Raw genomic sequence first — 16,773 nt, 5'->3', positions numbered from 1 at the left:
TTAGATTATAAAAATAAAAACATAATATATATTAATTAAATATTTATTTTTAATTATGGAAAAGTGTGATAAGTATATGGGTGGTATATATACAAAATTTGCAACAAATGATAAAGTAACTTATAACAATTTTGTTACAAATTCCTATTTTGCATTGTCAAAACTTTGTCTTTTGATGAAAGACGAATTTATAATGTCATATAATACAGAGTATTCTAAAGTTCATAATTTAACTAAACAGATTATAATTACATATCAACTATAGTAATAAATTTCACAATATTATTACAATTTCACATAATTACACTACACTGAGAAACTTTCTCCACATCCACATGTCCCTTTAATATTTGGATTATTGAATACAAATTCGGAACTTAATTTGTTCTCGATATAATCCATTTCTGTTCCAAGAAGAGACAGCTGTGCCTTTCTATCGATAAATATATGAACACCATCTTGAATTACTTCCTCGTCAAGTTTGGATTTTTCTTTCGCATATTCCATAGTGTAACTCAAACCATTACATCCACGCTGCCGTACTCCAACCTTAAGACCAATCTATAAATATATATATATATATATATAATATTTTTATTTTAATATATTAAATATGAAAAAAGTTTGAACATTTATTCAAAAAAACTTATATATATATGTCTTTATAAACATATCTCAGTTATAAAATTAGACATTTTTCTTTAATGTTATTATGTAATTCAAAAATATTATACATATATAAGTACTTACATATTCATTCTTGTCTTTCAAAATATCTTTAATCTTATTGACAGCATTGGGAGTCTAAAATATAAGACATCTTCTTCATCAATATTTATATAAAAGTGACCCATGAAAATAAGGTTATATTTATCCATCAATGTAATGTTGCAATATATTATGAAATAATATAACTACGCAAAAAACAAGAACTAAATACGTTGCAAAATCTGTTGTAATAAATGATTCTAATTATTATTTTTAAAAACTTAAAACTTGTTTTTAATACTATATTTTGCAATATACTTTTCTCTAAGTTTATTATATATTTTCATTTTATATTCGAATTCAGTCTGTAAATTATGTAAAGTGTGTAAATAATATGCAGCAGTTTTTGCGAAAAAGTTTAAAAAACAATCTCTAATTTGTAATATATGCTGACCAAAGTAAGCGCAGCGCGAGTTGGAAGAATCTTTCTTCCTTTCACGGCTCGTATTGTGGCAGCTGCCACCGTGGATGATGCCATTTCTAATGCACGAATCTCGCTCATCGCTTGTGTCCTGACGTCACATGCGACTCTAAAGCTAGTATTTGACATATTGTGAGATGCAATAGAGAGCGTCCCGTGACTACTCATATGGTGCCTAAGATAACCAGCAATGATTGACCAATCAGAGAGTCCCATTTTGCATTGGCCAATTGGCAATGGTGCAATCAAACGTCACTTCGAAATAAATTGGATCATAATTCATAAATATAAGTGCTCAATACAAAACATATGGAATGTCTATATGTCTATATGTCTAAGGCTTAATAATCGGTCACTAGTCACTACAACCAAGTTCCGACTGACAACGTGTCGGGTTCGGACGTGTTTTTGCGTGCTGCGTATGTCCTTTGTCTGGACCTTTTTTTGGACTCCCTCCTCTCTTAGAGGAGTTTTGCTTATATTCTACAAACCCATAAGAAACAATGGTGTATGGGCGACTAATGCCCAACCAGCCATAAAAGAAAGAAGAAGAAGAAAGGTCACTACAAACTAGTAATTCAGACATAGAATATTGGCAATTGGAATAAAGAAATTTTCTTTTGTTTGGTCAATCAAACGCTTCAAAACATTTGTAACGTCAAATGGAATATACTCGTAATCATCAGTCAAACTAGTCGATTTGTTCACGATTTACTGTACGAATATAAGAAGAGTATCTATAATGGTAAAGTAATATAAAAAATTATATATTGTGCTTTTTACTGATTAATTCATTGATTGTACGCTGTTATCAGTATTTTAAGATATTGTTTTATTGCATATGAAATAAATATAAGCGCTACTTTATGAATATGTGCTATGTAATCATAGCCAATATCTCGTTATTGTTCGTATTTAATATATATATACATATATATGTCTGAAGAGAATGAATAAATAAATACATATATATATATATATTTTTAGCATGGTCGAGTAAAAGTGCGTACTACAGCGGAACAGGAGGAGATAAAAAAAAGGGAAAAGGCGGCCAAAGTCGCCCAATACAAGGCCGATATTGCTGTAGTGTTTCAAAAGGTTTTGAAACTCATTCCTTATCTGCATATCTGTGATTCGTTACATGCAATTTTCTCTCATACATGATTATCATATCGTTTGTATTTCAGAGGAAAGATAAAATATGGGATGATGAATTATTATTAATTACTAAGCGTATGCTATTAAATAATTCGGATATTTATACATTGTGGAATATTCGTCGTGAAGCTTTCCAGAATAATAAATGGTAACGTTACAATAAGATGTTTGATTTAATGGGTGTTTTCCAGCAAGGTACACAGATGACACAGAGTAACAGACAATACCACATGATTGGCTGTCAAATGAAGAAATTTAAAATTCTGTGTTTGATAGCCAATCGTGTGATACTGTGTTACACTGTGTCATCTGTGTACTTTGCTGGAAAACACCCATAGTGAGCAGAAATTAATTCAATAATGAAAATGTATAGGAGTGATGAAGATTATAAGCAATTACTTGAAAACGAGATGAGTTTAACTGAAAACTGTCTTAAAGAAAATCCTAAATCATATAGTGTGTGGCACCAAAGATGTTGGGTGATGGAACAAATGCCTGAACCTGATTGGAAGAAAGAATTATCACTGTGTGCAAAATGCCTAAACATTGATGAAAGAAATTGTTAGTATACCATGTCTCTTTTATCTTACTGTATGTGCAATATATATATGCCACATATATGAACACATAGAAATACAAATGCAATATTGCTCTTCAAACAAGTTAACATATCTGAAGAGACATTTTTTTATTATAGTTCACTGCTGGGATTACAGAGAGTTTATTGTGCAAAAAGCTGGGATCTCTAATGAAGAAGAATTTGAATTTTCCACCACAAAGATACTAAATAACTTTTCAAACTATTCGTCTTGGCATTATAGAAGTCGAATATTATACAAAATGTTTGGCACCACATTAGAGGAGATACCAATCGTAGATGAAAAGTATAGACAAGGTAAGTTCTTTGTAAATTATTTCATGTTTTTTATCTTTTGAAATAATAATGAATAATATTCTTCAGAGCTCGACCTTGTCATGAATGCAACTTTTACTGATCCAAATGACACCAGTGCATGGTTCTACCAAAGATGGCTTTTAGATAAGTGCATGACAACTTGTAGACTGTGGCGTGCTCTCGTTAATAAAGATACCGCTATCATTGTTATTGACAACAATATACTGATTAAACCAGTTTCACTTTCACTATATGTCAATAATGAAGCTGTTGATGTACAATGGCAGCTATATCCAGATGAGAAGTTTGCCAAGTTACAAATTGCAAGATTTGTAAATCCATTGGAGAATTTGGATCATGCCAAGAAAGTTTTTATAAAATTGCAAGAAACCACATATGAACTCTCATATTCACAAATAGAAAGTGCATGGATTTACAAAGATAATTCAAGTTTGCACAGACAAAATAGCAACGACGAACAATTAAATGAACAATTAAAGAGTTATAATCAGCTTTCCAAAATGGAACCAAATAATAAATGGGCCTTATTAACTGGTATATTATTGATGAAAAAAATTGATTTTAAAAAATTTTATGTTGATATATTAAATAACTTAACGGCGCTATCGAAAATCGATAGTCTTCGCAAAAATTACTATAAAGATTTGCGTAAGTAATGCAATGTGAATCCTCCATTAACGAGTTAAACTCCGGTTAAAGTAAGTTGTGGAATCGGGCCTAATATATTTATATTTATATATAATATTAAAATCTCTTGAGTTTAACAAATTTATCGATTCTATTTATCTTTTATTTGTTTTTCATATAAATATACTTCTATTGTAATTTTAGGAAGCAAACTCTTGGTGGAATATAAATTGCTTGAAATATGGAAAGGGGAGAGCGATATGGAAATACGGATCAAAATCGATTTACCGGGATTAGATTTAACTAAATTACATAATAATCATTACTTTAGCTTCTTTGAGCATGTGTACCTTGATGCGAACCAGTTGGAGAACTCTCTGCATCAGTTTTCTACATTACAACGATGTACAAGACTGTATCTCTCTAGCAATGGCATAACATCGTTGAAACATTTTCCTACTCTACATAATCTCGAAATTTTCTCTTTAAGAAATAATAAATTAACAAGTATAGAGGAGATAATAAACTTAATAAAACGACATAAAAATTTATTAAGCTTAGATTTAAGAGATAATCCAATATATAATCCTACAAATATTATACTTGATGATCTAAGTACAAGATGTGAAATATTTTTAACCATGTAACGTTTTAAACATTGAAGGAGAAATATATACTTTATATATGTATTATATTAAAAAGTGTTTAATGGTAACTTTTTTAATCTCTATTGACTATTGTTTTTACTATTTTTCAAGAAGATATTAAATCAAATATAGCTTTAAAAAAAAAGGAAAGATTTTCTCACAAAAATTTGGTTGTAATATCGGGTCTGTTCTTTATACCTGAACTGACTGCACTAGTTCAGAACTTATTTTTCTCCTTCCAATGTGAAAAGAAAAAGATAAACTCTGAACTAGTGCAGCCAGTTCAGCTATAAAGAACTGACCCATCATTTCACATTCTTCTTTTTTCTTAGCAGGAGGGGCATTTTCTTCCTCAAAACATCATTTTGTTGCATGTTATTTTCTTTTATTATATCTATATAATAGATTCCTTTCAAATATAGACGAACCATTAAAAATTTTAATTATGGTAGCAATTTTTAATGAAAATAGAGAAATTTTCAATGATATAAAGATTAAATCATTGAAAATTTCTTTATTTCAACTAAAAATGAGGGCTACTATAATTAAAATCTTATTAAATATTTTATATATTATATATTTACACATAAATAATACTTACATTTTTACAATGCTACATGTTCTTATAGTAATTGGAATAGTTATCCGAATCTAAATCTGCTGTAGTTATAGATGAATCACCTGTATGGCATGGTATTGTTGGTATATTTGATCCCTGAATTGTAAAGCCATGATAATCTTCAGAGCTAATCGGCTTCAATACAGATGATAGGTTTGCTTCGGGTGTGGGAGATTCATCTATTAAACTATCTATCATATGTTTTTTAAAGAGCTGTGTTTCGCCAGGTGCAAGATCGGACTGCGTATCTAAACTGATAAGACTAGTTTCGTCTTCGCCCTTGCTAACTTCCAAGCTATCGTCGCCAATAAGGGATGGAAAATCAAATGTCGGCGATGGCGTCACGGAATCTTCTACCAATGATGTTCTCATCAGATCACTTGACAGATCTGTCATTACACCGCTATTCACGTTATCGCCGACTGAATGCGGATATATCTGTTATATGACACAATTTAAAATAATATTTCGCAATGTTTGATTGATAAAAATAGTGCATTATAAAAACTGAAAGATAAAAGTTGTAGCTAATCTCACCTGCGGAATAATTGGCGGGGGAAGCTGATAGCTCTCAAAATCCTCGCTATCTAAATTAGTAGGCACTCTCTGACTATGAGATATCAACAATGGTGTCCTTTCAATCACTTTACTTACATCCTCTTTAATCTTTTCTTTAAATTCTATCATTTTGTTTTTCAATTCTTCTGCTTGTTTCATGATATCGGCATTTTTAGCTTGCAAATCATCCAACAAAGTTATATCTTCACACATAAAGTGTAAACTCTGTATTATAATTAAATGTCATCAATTACATCTACGATATAGTAATTAAAATTCTCAATGCATAAAGAAATATTACTTCGCATATCATAAGAGCCGATTCCCATGTATTAGCTGGAACACACTCTCCTGACATATACGCATTAAAGTCCTTCTCAGCCATATTTAAGGATTCTGCAGTCAAGTTTTCGATAAATGATACTGCACAACACTGCACATAACATTATAAATAATTATTCAAAATAATATTGACAAGACTTTGATAATATAGATGACTTTATTTTGGGAAATGTAAAACACTTCAATAAATTTGAAATACCAGATTTGTGAAGTAATACCCTCCTTCACCAGTCATTAATCTGCTGGCATTGCAAAACCTTGTAATAAAATTTATATTACTCTTAAGACGGGCGGGATTAGCCTTTAAAACGATAAATATGAGTGCTGGAAGGAATTCATCAGCGGATGCTGGTCCATCAACAGATTGTTGCAATAATAAAAATATATTTCTACAGCAGTGAATAACACATGCCAATTTCTCTTGAGGCGCTTTGGCAGAATCCATATTTAAAAGATCTAAAAATTGAAGTTTTTATTATATTGCGCTGCGTATAGAGATACATGCACATAGAACCAAATTACAAAACTACATGAATTTGTAATAATTAATATCATAGTAGTATAGCAAACCTGTAATGGATGTGTAAACAAGCTCTCTGACTTCTGAGCTTGTTTCATGAATCCTGCATTCCAAATTCTTGCCGCTAACCCAATTTAATTGCCGTATTCTGTTAAGTACACATACATACATACACAAGTTATTTAATATTTTTTTATATTAAATATAGATGCAATTTAAGCTGCTCCCCTAACTTATGATATAAACCTTTTTTGTATGGCCAAGTCTTTTTCTTCATCAGATGTGAATGGAGGGCAGAAAAGAATTCTGTATAACAAAGTCATTGCATATCTTTCAACATAATCTAACAACTTCTCTTTAATATCTGATGGTATATCTGTAACAGAGAGCGTAATATAGGTAAATCTTCAAGTTATTTTACAGAGCTAAATAAATATGGCATATATCACAAATCAAAACCTGCATATTTGGTGCTATTTTCTAGACGTTTTCCAAACACATGATAAAAATTTTGCGTTATCTCTGACAATTCTTCTATCCTTTTTACATCTTTATTTTGTAGTATGTCTACTACAAATGAATGTATGCACTTTCGTACATCCTTTTCTATTGGGGTCTTGGCTATATATAACAATAAATCTCGATTTTCTGCCTTAATTTTTTCGAGATCCGTATTATCTTTTAACAACTCGTGATATAATTCCTGATAACCTTGAACTTAAAATTTAATGCATTGCATATAATGAAGAAATAAGTAAACTTGTATATATGTTTAGTAAATATTTGTGTATAGTAGTTTACAATAAAGCATCACTATAAAATACCTTTTGCAGTAGGTTTCCTAAACGAAATGTTTAACAATTTATACTTTTTCTCTTGCTGTACCTTTTTCTCCTCCTTGTGACTTCCAGCACTCACTGATCGATTAATGTTATCTCTAAAAGAACAATAATAATATTATGTAAAGTAAAAGTAAATAAAACAAAAATTAATTAGGTTTTAGAAAAATCAAAGATCAAGGGCAAACCAACAACAAATAAAATGATCCATCTGGTATACTACTCCACATATATATTATACACAGTATTTGTAAAGTATTCGTCGCATAAGTAGCCATACTGATTTCAGTCTATGGCAAGATTTTCTTCAAATACCAATATTCAAATACCATTGACTAAATAAAATTGAGAGCATTTTCATATACTGTCAGTGAGCACTGTATAAAATATTGTAGTGACAAGTTTTACTCAATATTCAATGCCTACGAGTGAAAATACATAAAAAATGTTTTTGGATTTTTATCATGCAAATATAGATCCCAGAAACATAAAAATATTTAGCTTGTTTACTATAATTTATTTACTGAAGATGTTATTTTGTAATTATTGAAGACTACACTAAATATTACATCAAAAGATCTGCAGTATCATTTGAGTCTTTCAGAAGCTAAATTGATCATATAATTAATGTTTTGTTATTAAAATTTAGAAACTTACAAAGAAAAAAGAGTTGATCAGTTTAGTTTCTTAAAAATTCAATTCATGGTCAATATCTAAAAAGGGTTCCTTGCGAAAAAATCTAAGGGACAAAACTAATACTTATGGTGAATACTCTACAAATAATACACATCAAATATTATATTTGTGCTAATGTCGGTTTATGCTGGCTCATATATCTTCATTATATCCAGAAGCATAGCGAAATATAACATGACGTTTTAAGGGATAAATAAATATTGTGTCTAAAACTTGCGAATGAGATATGCGTTCGGCCTGGGCGCGTCGTTTTTGCAAATGTTCCCGATGACATTTGCTGCAGTAACCTTCCCATTCCGCATTGCCATAAAATCCACAACCGTTCTTGCACTTCAAATCAGCTTCGTCAATACGAAGAGTCGGTGTCTTCGTAGAATACATGCCTTTGCGCAATCAAAATGTTTCTGCCGGTAAGTAGATATGAAACTGTCCTTGACGGTGACAGTAAGGAAGCTTAACCTAACTTAAAATCTATAATCCCACAAGTTGGGAAAAGTGTGCTTTATTTCAATCTCCGTCAAGACATTTTTGCTACTCTTGCAATGGTGAACGATAGTTTTGTGCGAATCATTGAATATCACTTTTGATTAAAAAATTGACAGAATGCGAAAGTAGACCAAGCACACAAGAGGCAAAGGACTTCTTTGTTTTGATTAGTCAATTAAAAGTTATGATACTTTTACAGCGTCAAATAGAACGCACCCAATGACGATCTTTGTCGAACGTATTGATTGGCTGTTATTGCGAGAAACTTTTCAAAGGCTGAGTTTCGATATTCATCGCCAGTAGAGGGTTGATTATGACCATAGACATAGTATGTCTAGACCGAGTGTTGAGGAGTGGGGGCCGATGCCCACGTAGAAAAGGACATACTCTGTTTCGTGCCCCTTGCGTTCTCCTCGCTCGCACGTAGCATGACGAAATATATAAAATTTTTAATTCAGAAAAACTAAAATTATATTACATTTGCTCTAATATGGATAACTTATATTTTTAGTAATGTCAAAAATATAAAGAAGCTCACTGAGCAAGAATTGCAAAGTAACAACAAAACATCTTGGCATGACCAATATAAAGATAGCGCTTGGATTTTCATTGGTGGCTTACCATATGATTTAACAGAAGGTGATATTATCGCTATCTTTTCTCAGTAAGTTAAATCTGTACATAAATTACAATTACCACTTGTATAGGCAACTAGTCTTTTCAAAATAAATGTAATATATATTGTAGATATGGAGAAGTAGTTAATATAAACTTAATCAGAGATAAAGATACTGGAAAACAAAAGGGATACGGCTTTTTGTGTTACGAAGATCAAAGGAGTACTATACTGGCAGTTGACAATTTTAATGGTATAAAGGTATATTTTAACACAAGTATAAGATTGTAAACTATTATATACTGTTATTTGTAATATTGTATACTACTGTTTTCTCACTTGTTGACAATATTAAATAAGTATATAGCAAAATAATAATGACCTTTTTCCACAATATATAATTTTATTTTATATTCCTCAAAGTTATGATAAAAATATCTTAATATAAAAAAAATCTATTTTTCTTTTGTAGATTTTAGGCAGGGTAATACGAGTGGATCATGTTACCAATTACAAAGCACCAAAAGATTCCAAAAATATAGATGAAGAAACGAACAAATTACGAAAAGAGGGTTGTGCTCCAAAAAAAGATTGAGATGTATAGGATATGCATATAAAAAAAATCGATATATCGAGGTATTGTTTCTTAAAAGCATATTATTATGCATATATTTATACTTTTAAATTTAATCACACACATACACATACATATATGCACACAGACACACAATAAAAATATATTGAGTAAAAGCCTCATTACTTACAACTGATTTGTTATTGCAAATTAAGTCTTATTGTTAGTTATAGTGTTATGGTTAAGATTAAAAATATTACACAAGTTATTATTATTTCTACCATGCAATCTTATTTCCCAATTTGATTTTCTTAAAGTCTTAAGTATTTAAAGAATATGATAAAGTTTTTTAAGATTTAGGATTAAAGATTAAGAAGCTCTTCATTTCATATGTGTTAAAGAGAATATTATAATATTAATGATGTCAACATACACATACAAGCAACAATCTTGTGTCAATGAATTATGCTATTATTTCTTAACAGAATGATATCAAGAGGAACCAAATTCGCTCATCCATTTCTCATATTTTTCCAAGTCCTCCTGGGAAACACTTTTATTACATCTCTCAACAGCTTCATCAAAATCTGCGGCAGATACAGGCAAGTCCAATTCTTCCTTTGGCAATTGCCTGATCTGATCAGGTCTTAAACCCGCAATTTTCTTTCGCATCAGCATCATCGAAGCATCTCTAAGTGATAAAATGACGAGTAATATGTTATAAAATGTATATAGATTATTTCGTAATTCTCCACTCACCTACAAACATTCGTGATATCTGCACCAGAATAACCTTCGAGTTTCTTTGCAATATCTGCTAGGTTTACAGATGAATCCACCTTGACTTCACGAAGGTTTATCCTTAACAATGCTTCTCTACCTTCATCTGAAAAATGAAGAAATCGGAAAATATATTTTATATTATGGATATATTGCATCTCTCTCTTGTTGAGAAACCAAAATTTATCAAGACTTACGATTAGGTAGCGGAATGTAAATACGTTTTTCTAAGCGTCTTCTCAGAGCTTCGTCGATATCCCATGGAAAATTTGTTGCTGCTAATACCATCACCACTTTGCTTGGATCTTCACTATAAAAAAAAAAAAAAAAAAAAACAAACATACTTGATATCTGCTCTTATATTATTATAATTAATAAAGTAAATGTCATACAGTATTTTACCTATTGGAACTTATTCCATCCATTTGAACAAGAAGCTCAGATTTCACACGACGTGAAGCTTCATGTTCTGATTCAGATCCTCTTCTAGAGCACAGAGAATCAATTTCATCAATGAAGATTGTACTGGGTGCATAAAATCTAGCCTGTGTGTTCACATAATATATAAATTAATAATGTTAATGGAATGTTACATTTCTCTAGAGAAATCGACAGAAATCTGCTTAGATATCAATTAAACATTTTATTAAAATATTGTCTTACCATTTCAAACAATAGTCGAACGAGTTTCTCTGATTCACCTCTATACTTTGATGTCAATGTAGAGGACGAGACATTGAAAAATGTTGTGCCACATTCTGTTGCAACAGCCTTTGCAAGCATAGTTTTGCCTGTGCCTGGTGGCCCAACCATGAGTACTCCTTTCCAGGGTCGCCTAATTCCCTAAAAATCACATTTATATTAATATAATGAAATTTTATTGCAATTTGTGATAGATTGAGAAAGGGATATACTTTGAAGAAATCAGGCATCCACATTGGAAGCACAACTGCTTCCTCCAGCAATCTTTTTGCTTCATGTAAATCTGCTATATCGTCCCAATGAATATTTGGATTTTTTTGAACAATATCTCTTTCTACAATTTGAATATCAATATCTTAATAATTGTTTTTGTTTTTTATATTTTTGCCAATAAGTTTGTAAATAACAGTAATAATAATACCTAATATTTCTACAAGATCTTTATCAGTAGTAGATGGTTCAAATTTGCGTTCTTCTAATTCGACATCATCTTTTTCTGTCTCTGACTTGTCCTGTAATTATTGTAGTTTTCATTTATATTAATATTCATCATTTTTTAAAAACTTAAAATATAAATATGTATTTCTCTCTTTCTTTCATTTTGCAAACTGCATGACCTTATTGGTATCATCTTTCTTTATAATTTTCTTGTCATCCTTTTTGGTGGTAGCCTTATTATCTGGTTTTTTAGTTGTAACAAGAGATTTTCTAGTATTTGTTCGATTTTGCTGTTTCTGTTGAACCTTTTGCTGCTTTGAGTTTCTGAAAAATATATTAGCTAAATTACTTTTTCATAGTTAAGCATATAGCACAATATATAATAAAAGCAAATAGAAATATTTGAAAGAGAAAGAAAAAAGAAATTTAAATATTAAAAATATTCATAAAAAGTCATAAAATATATTAAGGATTTATATTAATACTTTTGTTCTGCTGGGGTTAAAGGTGGCCATACATCAGGATCTCTGGCTGGTGTTTGATTCCAAGAGGGTTCCGAATTATAAGACCACAAAGCAGGATCTCGTGTTGGTTCTTCAAATGATAAACAAGATGTTCCTGAAATTTAAAAATTTGTTATGCCATCACATTCTAACAATAGAAAATTTATTTATCTTGATTGTGGTCTCTCTACCAAGCAGTCTTTCTCCATGTGTGTCCACTTTGAAAAGTTGCAATGTATTGGATGTAGCCTTTACTTTTTCGAACTCTTCGACAATTTGATGTTGTACAACTTGCCATTTTGCCTTACGAGTCGCATCTGCTATGGTCGCGAGTAATCTATGTATTTGTTGCACAACCCCCTGATAATAAACGCTAGACGTGTCGTAATTTCCCATCAATGCCATTTCACGTGCTAGTTTCGTATTCTCGCAAATTTCATTTATTGACACAGCCATTATTTCACTTTCGCATAAACGAGAAAATATCGATATAGAGTGCAAAATTTGTTACACTCAAATAGATATATAAGGTGAGAGCATCGATTACGAAATCGTTAAATTCTTCCAAAGTTTTCGTGATGGCGAAAAAGTTCGTTTGCTTGCACATTGGTGTACATTTTCTCGCGCTCTATAATTGACGTTATATTAAATTACACAGTTACATAGCTGCAGGTTAATTCTCATCGAACAATTGTGTATTGTGCATAAATTAATTCAGGCAGTAATAAATTCACGCTTGTTTTTAAATTGATTTGTTCGACAATTTAAATACTTTTACATACAGAAATTACGCGAAAGCTTTCATAAATTTTCTATCATGTTTGTTTAGCATTTTTATCGCAGTTGCATCACAGAAAATTATGGCTACGTTTAGCAGAGAAAACGCTTAGTATCGTCTTGTCAACACTGGATGTTGATTTGTTAGTTCTAAAAGTAAGAGCCAATCACGTTCGATTGCTACTAAGCAGTTTTCTCTGCTGAACGCGGCTAATGGTTATTGGCCAGTTGAAAATAGGATTGGTCTCTCTGATTGGTCAATCGTGCTGGGTTATTCTAGGCATCGGTCGATATGAGTGGTATGTCCGTTTCGCACTGTGTCCAAATGAACTTCTCCCTCCACAAAAGAGTCTCATATGGGTTCTTTATGCTTGGTTGTTTTTAAAAATTATTTAACAGTTCATCACATATGCAAATTTACTGGACAGGCTCTTGTTTTTATAATTATCGATTGTATTTTTAGATCCATCTACATTACAATCAAAGTCGATTATCAAAATTTGATCGCCCGACAGTTTTTTGAACGCAATCGTTGATGGCTGCTGCACGTCTTCCTGTCGGCACATTTCTCCATTCTCCCTCGTTTTGCTGGCTTTACTGCTTGTACGTTGTACCGGTGATAGTTTGAGCTAATTCAAGTGTTTTAACAGTAATAGTAGCCAAGAAACCCTTTAACGGCTAAGGAAAAGTAAGCAATTTATCGCAATTTATTTATTCATATTCTATAATGAAATATCTTGTACGTTTAATTGAAGGTTTGCTTTTTGGCACATACTTTTGTTCTATCACGTTACACGTGGATTTTGATCTCAAGTTCAACTAATTTAATTCATTTTTCCGTTATATATTCGTATTTTTCTGTTTTTTTTTTTTTTTCTTATAAAAGTAAGAGCCTCAGTCGCAATCTTTTATTGTTATTCCTAATGCTTTAAAAACTTAATACTAAATTGATATAATTGCGCGAATTTTATATTATCAATAACGGTCATTGAAAGAATTCCGGCAATTTAGGCATTATATAAAATACCATTGATTGCAGCAATTAATATTCCTAGGGAGATTAAAATAAAAAATATTGAAAGAAAGATAAAAAAAGGATAGTAACCTTTAAATGTATATTTTTGTGTAGTTTTTTTACAATGTATATATTTAAAACTGAATCTCTTTCGTCCTTACGCATCTCGTATTATTTTTTGTATTTTAATAAGTTTCTTAATAATTATAATACTATTGTAGAAACTTGGAGAAAATGGGTAAAGCAAAACCAGGACAAAACAAAGGTATAAAGAATGCAAAGCAACAATTGCATACAATAAAAAATGGATCAGTAAAAAAAGACAAAAATCTCAAGTTTAAAAATACGCCAGCAGGCAAGGTAGCTTTAATTAATAACTCAAAAGCACCGAACAAAAATGTATCACCGCAGAAAAATTTCCAGAAAGGTACAGGTATAAAGAATAATCAAAATTTATCTAAGAATAATGCAAAGCAATTGAAACAAAATTCTGCAAAGAATAAGCAAAGTCCTTCAACTGGAGCACAAAATAAACCAGCCAATAAAGAAACTAACCTAACACCCACAAAGGAGTTGGAGGAAGTTGATGATTCTGACTCTGATATTGATGAAGAAATTATATTACAAGAGGACGTTAGTCTAAATGAAACATTTGAGGATGAAGAAGAATCTGATACTGATATCCCAGATATCTTTGGACAAAGTTTACAAGATGAATCGGATGAAGACGATGAGGACTTTGAAGAAGAGGAGGAAGAAGATGATTATGACAATGATATTAAAAGAGAGATGGTTGAACGTAAAAGTATAAAAGTACTTAAAGGTGTAAAGCCAAAAGCCAAAGATAATGATGAGAATAAAAAATTACATCAAGTTGCTATGGAAGATGATGAAGACGATGATGATGATGAAGATGAGGAAGACGAGAAAAATGAGAATTCAGATTTACGTATCATTGAAGAAAATTTAGAAGATGAGTCCAATGAAGATGATGAGGACTTTGAAGAAGAGGAGGAGGAAGAGGATGATGATGATGACGATGACAGCGATGAAGATGACAATATTAAAAGAGAAACATTGGTATGTAAGGGTGTAAAAATGTTCAAAGGTGTACAACCGCAAGTTGAGAATAGCGAAGAAGATGACGAAGAGGGTGACAATGATGAAGATGAGGATGAGGATGATGATGACGATGACAATGACGATGAGAACGAGGATTCAACACTAGGTTTAAAAGCACTTTTAGGAAATAGTATCGCGGACGAGGATGATGATGAAGATTTTAATGAAGAAGATGAAGATGATGAAGATGATGATATTAGTGATGAAGATGAAGATGGCGAAGAGAATGATAATGTAGTAAAAATTACAAAAGAGAAAGGTGCTAAAGCATCCAATAGCAAAGATATTCCTAAAGAACAAAGACAAGTAAGAGAAGGGGAAAAGAAATTATCTTCTGAAGAACAAGAAGAGATTGATAAAAGAACTATCTTCATTGATAATATTCCAAAAGAGACAAAAGAAACAGAAGTAAGAAAAGTGTTCAGTAAATTTGGGCCCATTAATAATTTACGTTTTAGAGGTATCATTCCCCAAGATACAAAAATGTCTAAGAAAGTAGCTGCTATAACAAAACAGATTCATCCAAAAGTAACTACAGTTGTAGTGTATATTAATTACAAGTCCCAAGAATCTGCCCAAAAGGCACTTAGTATGAATGGAAAAATATTTGAAGGAAATTACATACATGTCAAAATAGTTGATAAACCTGAGAAAAAAGAATGGGATAGTAAGAAAGCTGTATTTATAGGAAATTTGAAGTTTGGTATGTATAAAACTATTGTCGATTTTATTGTTGATTTTATAATTATATAAGAAAAAATAATTAATAGTTAATGTTTTTTTCAAATCTAGGCATAGATAAGAACATCATCTGGAAACATTTTAGTACATGTGGAGAGATAGATTCTGTGCATTTAGTACGTGATAAACAAACAGGTCAAACCAAAGGATTTGGTTATGTCAATTTCAAGACTGAAGATTCTGCAGTCTTGGCTCTAAAGTTAGATGGTGTCGAGATTATGAACCGACCAGTACGGGTAAAAGCATATGTAAGTGGCGACAACAAGAAGGGGGAAAAACGAGTTTCTTCAAATAACAATGATGGTAATCCACGCAAAAAATTTAAGAATAATTTGGAAAAACCTGTAGCATGTAAAGTAAGTACTTTCTGTTAAAAATTTTTTGGAATTGAAAAATGGAATTGATATCACATATATCGCATTTTGTTTTACAGAATGAAAATGAAGCAAATATTAAAAAGCATAAAAAATCACAGAAAAATAATGCAAAATCCGGAGAACAAAAATTGATTTCATTTCTGGGTCAAAAAGCAGATTCCAAAAATAAAAAGAAAGAAAATAAACTGGATAAGAAGAAGAAGCAAATGGCAAAAAAGCTTACAGCACAATCGAATAAACCAGTAAAAGTTTAAGTCAATAATGTTGAGATGTATTTTATAGTTTTTTTTAGATGCAGTTATAAGACATTTTATATTCAAAGACAAGATTTATAGCGTTCATTTAATACAAAAAGATATATATATATATATCAGCATTTTTATAAAAGATATCAAAATTTTCAGATAAAAATTGTGAATTGGCTCAAATATAAATAACTATAATAGCATGTATATAAATATATTCTTTTTCTTTGTATCATTATAATGTAACTCATGTCTGTTTAATAAATAACAATATTTCTTTAAGCAG

The 16,773-nt window shown here is 30.9% G+C and overlaps 6 protein-coding genes across 7 annotated transcripts; 3 read left to right on the top strand and 3 right to left on the bottom strand.

The window, feature by feature from the left end:
• Window positions 1-29: 29 nt before the first annotated feature.
• On the bottom strand, window positions 30-1,323 carry LOC115234893 (iron-sulfur cluster assembly 1 homolog, mitochondrial). The gene is made up of 3 exons (XM_029806277.1): window positions 1,163-1,323; window positions 751-804; window positions 30-561 (listed from the first exon to the last, which is right to left on the bottom strand). Exons 1-3 carry the CDS (start codon window positions 1,316-1,318, stop codon window positions 307-309), a joined length of 465 nt encoding a protein of 154 aa, XP_029662137.1. The 5' UTR covers window positions 1,319-1,323; the 3' UTR covers window positions 30-306.
• A 203-nt stretch (window positions 1,324-1,526) lies between these two features.
• LOC115234892 (geranylgeranyl transferase type-2 subunit alpha) lies at window positions 1,527-4,591 on the top strand. Its single transcript, XM_029806276.1, has 7 exons — window positions 1,527-1,934; window positions 2,177-2,287; window positions 2,377-2,495; window positions 2,721-2,908; window positions 3,045-3,242; window positions 3,309-3,911; window positions 4,095-4,591. Exons 1-7 carry the CDS (start codon window positions 1,932-1,934, stop codon window positions 4,535-4,537), a joined length of 1,665 nt encoding a protein of 554 aa, XP_029662136.1. The 5' UTR covers window positions 1,527-1,931; the 3' UTR covers window positions 4,538-4,591.
• Window positions 4,592-5,103: 512 nt separating this feature from the next.
• Window positions 5,104-8,836, bottom strand: LOC115234891 (rab5 GDP/GTP exchange factor). Of its 2 annotated transcripts, none has more exons than XM_029806274.1 (9): window positions 8,329-8,836; window positions 7,401-7,513; window positions 7,036-7,293; window positions 6,823-6,952; window positions 6,627-6,724; window positions 6,256-6,512; window positions 6,016-6,147; window positions 5,694-5,939; window positions 5,104-5,594 (listed from the first exon to the last, which is right to left on the bottom strand). In XM_029806274.1, the coding sequence occupies exons 1-9, from the start codon at window positions 8,490-8,492 to the stop codon at window positions 5,151-5,153; spliced, it is 1,842 nt and encodes a 613-aa protein (XP_029662134.1). In that variant the 5' UTR covers window positions 8,493-8,836; the 3' UTR covers window positions 5,104-5,150. The 2 variants fall into 2 exon arrangements, with proteins under 2 accessions (XP_029662134.1, XP_029662135.1); XM_029806275.1 differs by lacking the exon at window positions 8,329-8,836 and adding an exon at window positions 7,608-7,731.
• A 240-nt stretch (window positions 8,837-9,076) lies between these two features.
• LOC115234833 (RNA-binding motif protein, X-linked 2-like) lies at window positions 9,077-10,051 on the top strand (the record flags this gene model as incomplete). The annotated part of the gene is made up of 3 exons (XM_029806180.1): window positions 9,077-9,261; window positions 9,345-9,474; window positions 9,686-10,051. Coding segments are annotated over 3 exons (438 nt in total), but the record flags the coding sequence as incomplete, so codon positions are not given.
• On the bottom strand, window positions 9,853-13,097 carry LOC115234901 (katanin p60 ATPase-containing subunit A-like 1). The gene is made up of 10 exons (XM_029806287.1): window positions 12,402-13,097; window positions 12,193-12,325; window positions 11,887-12,031; window positions 11,691-11,781; window positions 11,482-11,603; window positions 11,231-11,410; window positions 10,970-11,112; window positions 10,765-10,877; window positions 10,547-10,673; window positions 9,853-10,478 (listed from the first exon to the last, which is right to left on the bottom strand). The coding sequence occupies exons 1-10, from the start codon at window positions 12,664-12,666 to the stop codon at window positions 10,280-10,282; spliced, it is 1,518 nt and encodes a 505-aa protein (XP_029662147.1). The 5' UTR covers window positions 12,667-13,097; the 3' UTR covers window positions 9,853-10,279.
• Window positions 13,098-13,490: 393 nt separating this feature from the next.
• Window positions 13,491-16,772, top strand: LOC115234900 (nucleolin-like). The gene is made up of 4 exons (XM_029806286.1): window positions 13,491-13,675; window positions 14,224-15,827; window positions 15,917-16,221; window positions 16,299-16,772. Exons 2-4 carry the CDS (start codon window positions 14,237-14,239, stop codon window positions 16,494-16,496), a joined length of 2,094 nt encoding a protein of 697 aa, XP_029662146.1. The 5' UTR covers window positions 13,491-13,675; window positions 14,224-14,236; the 3' UTR covers window positions 16,497-16,772.
• Window position 16,773: the final 1 nt, after the last annotated feature.

This window comes from Formica exsecta, unplaced genomic scaffold, assembly GCF_003651465.1.
Source record: "Formica exsecta isolate Colony F162 unplaced genomic scaffold, ASM365146v1 scaffold21, whole genome shotgun sequence".
NCBI lineage: Eukaryota > Metazoa > Arthropoda > Insecta > Hymenoptera > Formicidae > Formica > Formica exsecta.
This window is presented reverse-complemented; position numbering and strand designations above follow the sequence as displayed.

Coding starts and splice junctions, on each gene's coding strand:
- LOC115234893 (XM_029806277.1), bottom strand. CDS start 1,318: ATGTCAAATACTAGCTTTAGAGTCGCATGTGACGTCAGGACACAAGCG. Junction 805..1,162: donor CTCGCGCTGCGCTTACTTTG/GTCAGCATATAT, acceptor CTTATATTTTAG/ACTCCCAATGCTGTCAATAA. Junction 562..750: donor TGAAAGACAAGAATGAATAT/GTAAGTACTTAT, acceptor ATATATTTATAG/ATTGGTCTTAAGGTTGGAGT.
- LOC115234892 (XM_029806276.1), top strand. Junction 2,496..2,720: donor GCTTTCCAGAATAATAAATG/GTAACGTTACAA, acceptor GAAAATGTATAG/GAGTGATGAAGATTATAAGC. Junction 3,912..4,094: donor AAATTACTATAAAGATTTGC/GTAAGTAATGCA, acceptor TTGTAATTTTAG/GAAGCAAACTCTTGGTGGAA.
- LOC115234891 (XM_029806274.1), bottom strand. CDS start 8,492: ATGTATTCTACGAAGACACCGACTCTTCGTATTGACGAAGCTGATTTG. Junction 6,513..6,626: donor TGTTTACACATCCATTACAG/GTTTGCTATACT, acceptor TTCAATTTTTAG/ATCTTTTAAATATGGATTCT. Junction 6,148..6,255: donor GGTATTACTTCACAAATCTG/GTATTTCAAATT, acceptor TGTTATGTGCAG/TGTTGTGCAGTATCATTTAT.
- LOC115234901 (XM_029806287.1), bottom strand. CDS start 12,666: ATGGCTGTGTCAATAAATGAAATTTGCGAGAATACGAAACTAGCACGT. Junction 11,411..11,481: donor GGATGCCTGATTTCTTCAAA/GTATATCCCTTT, acceptor TGTGATTTTTAG/GGAATTAGGCGACCCTGGAA. Junction 11,113..11,230: donor TTCGACTATTGTTTGAAATG/GTAAGACAATAT, acceptor GTGAACACACAG/GCTAGATTTTATGCACCCAG.
- LOC115234900 (XM_029806286.1), top strand. CDS start 14,237: ATGGGTAAAGCAAAACCAGGACAAAACAAAGGTATAAAGAATGCAAAG. Junction 15,828..15,916: donor TATAGGAAATTTGAAGTTTG/GTATGTATAAAA, acceptor TTTCAAATCTAG/GCATAGATAAGAACATCATC. Junction 16,222..16,298: donor AAAAACCTGTAGCATGTAAA/GTAAGTACTTTC, acceptor TTTGTTTTACAG/AATGAAAATGAAGCAAATAT.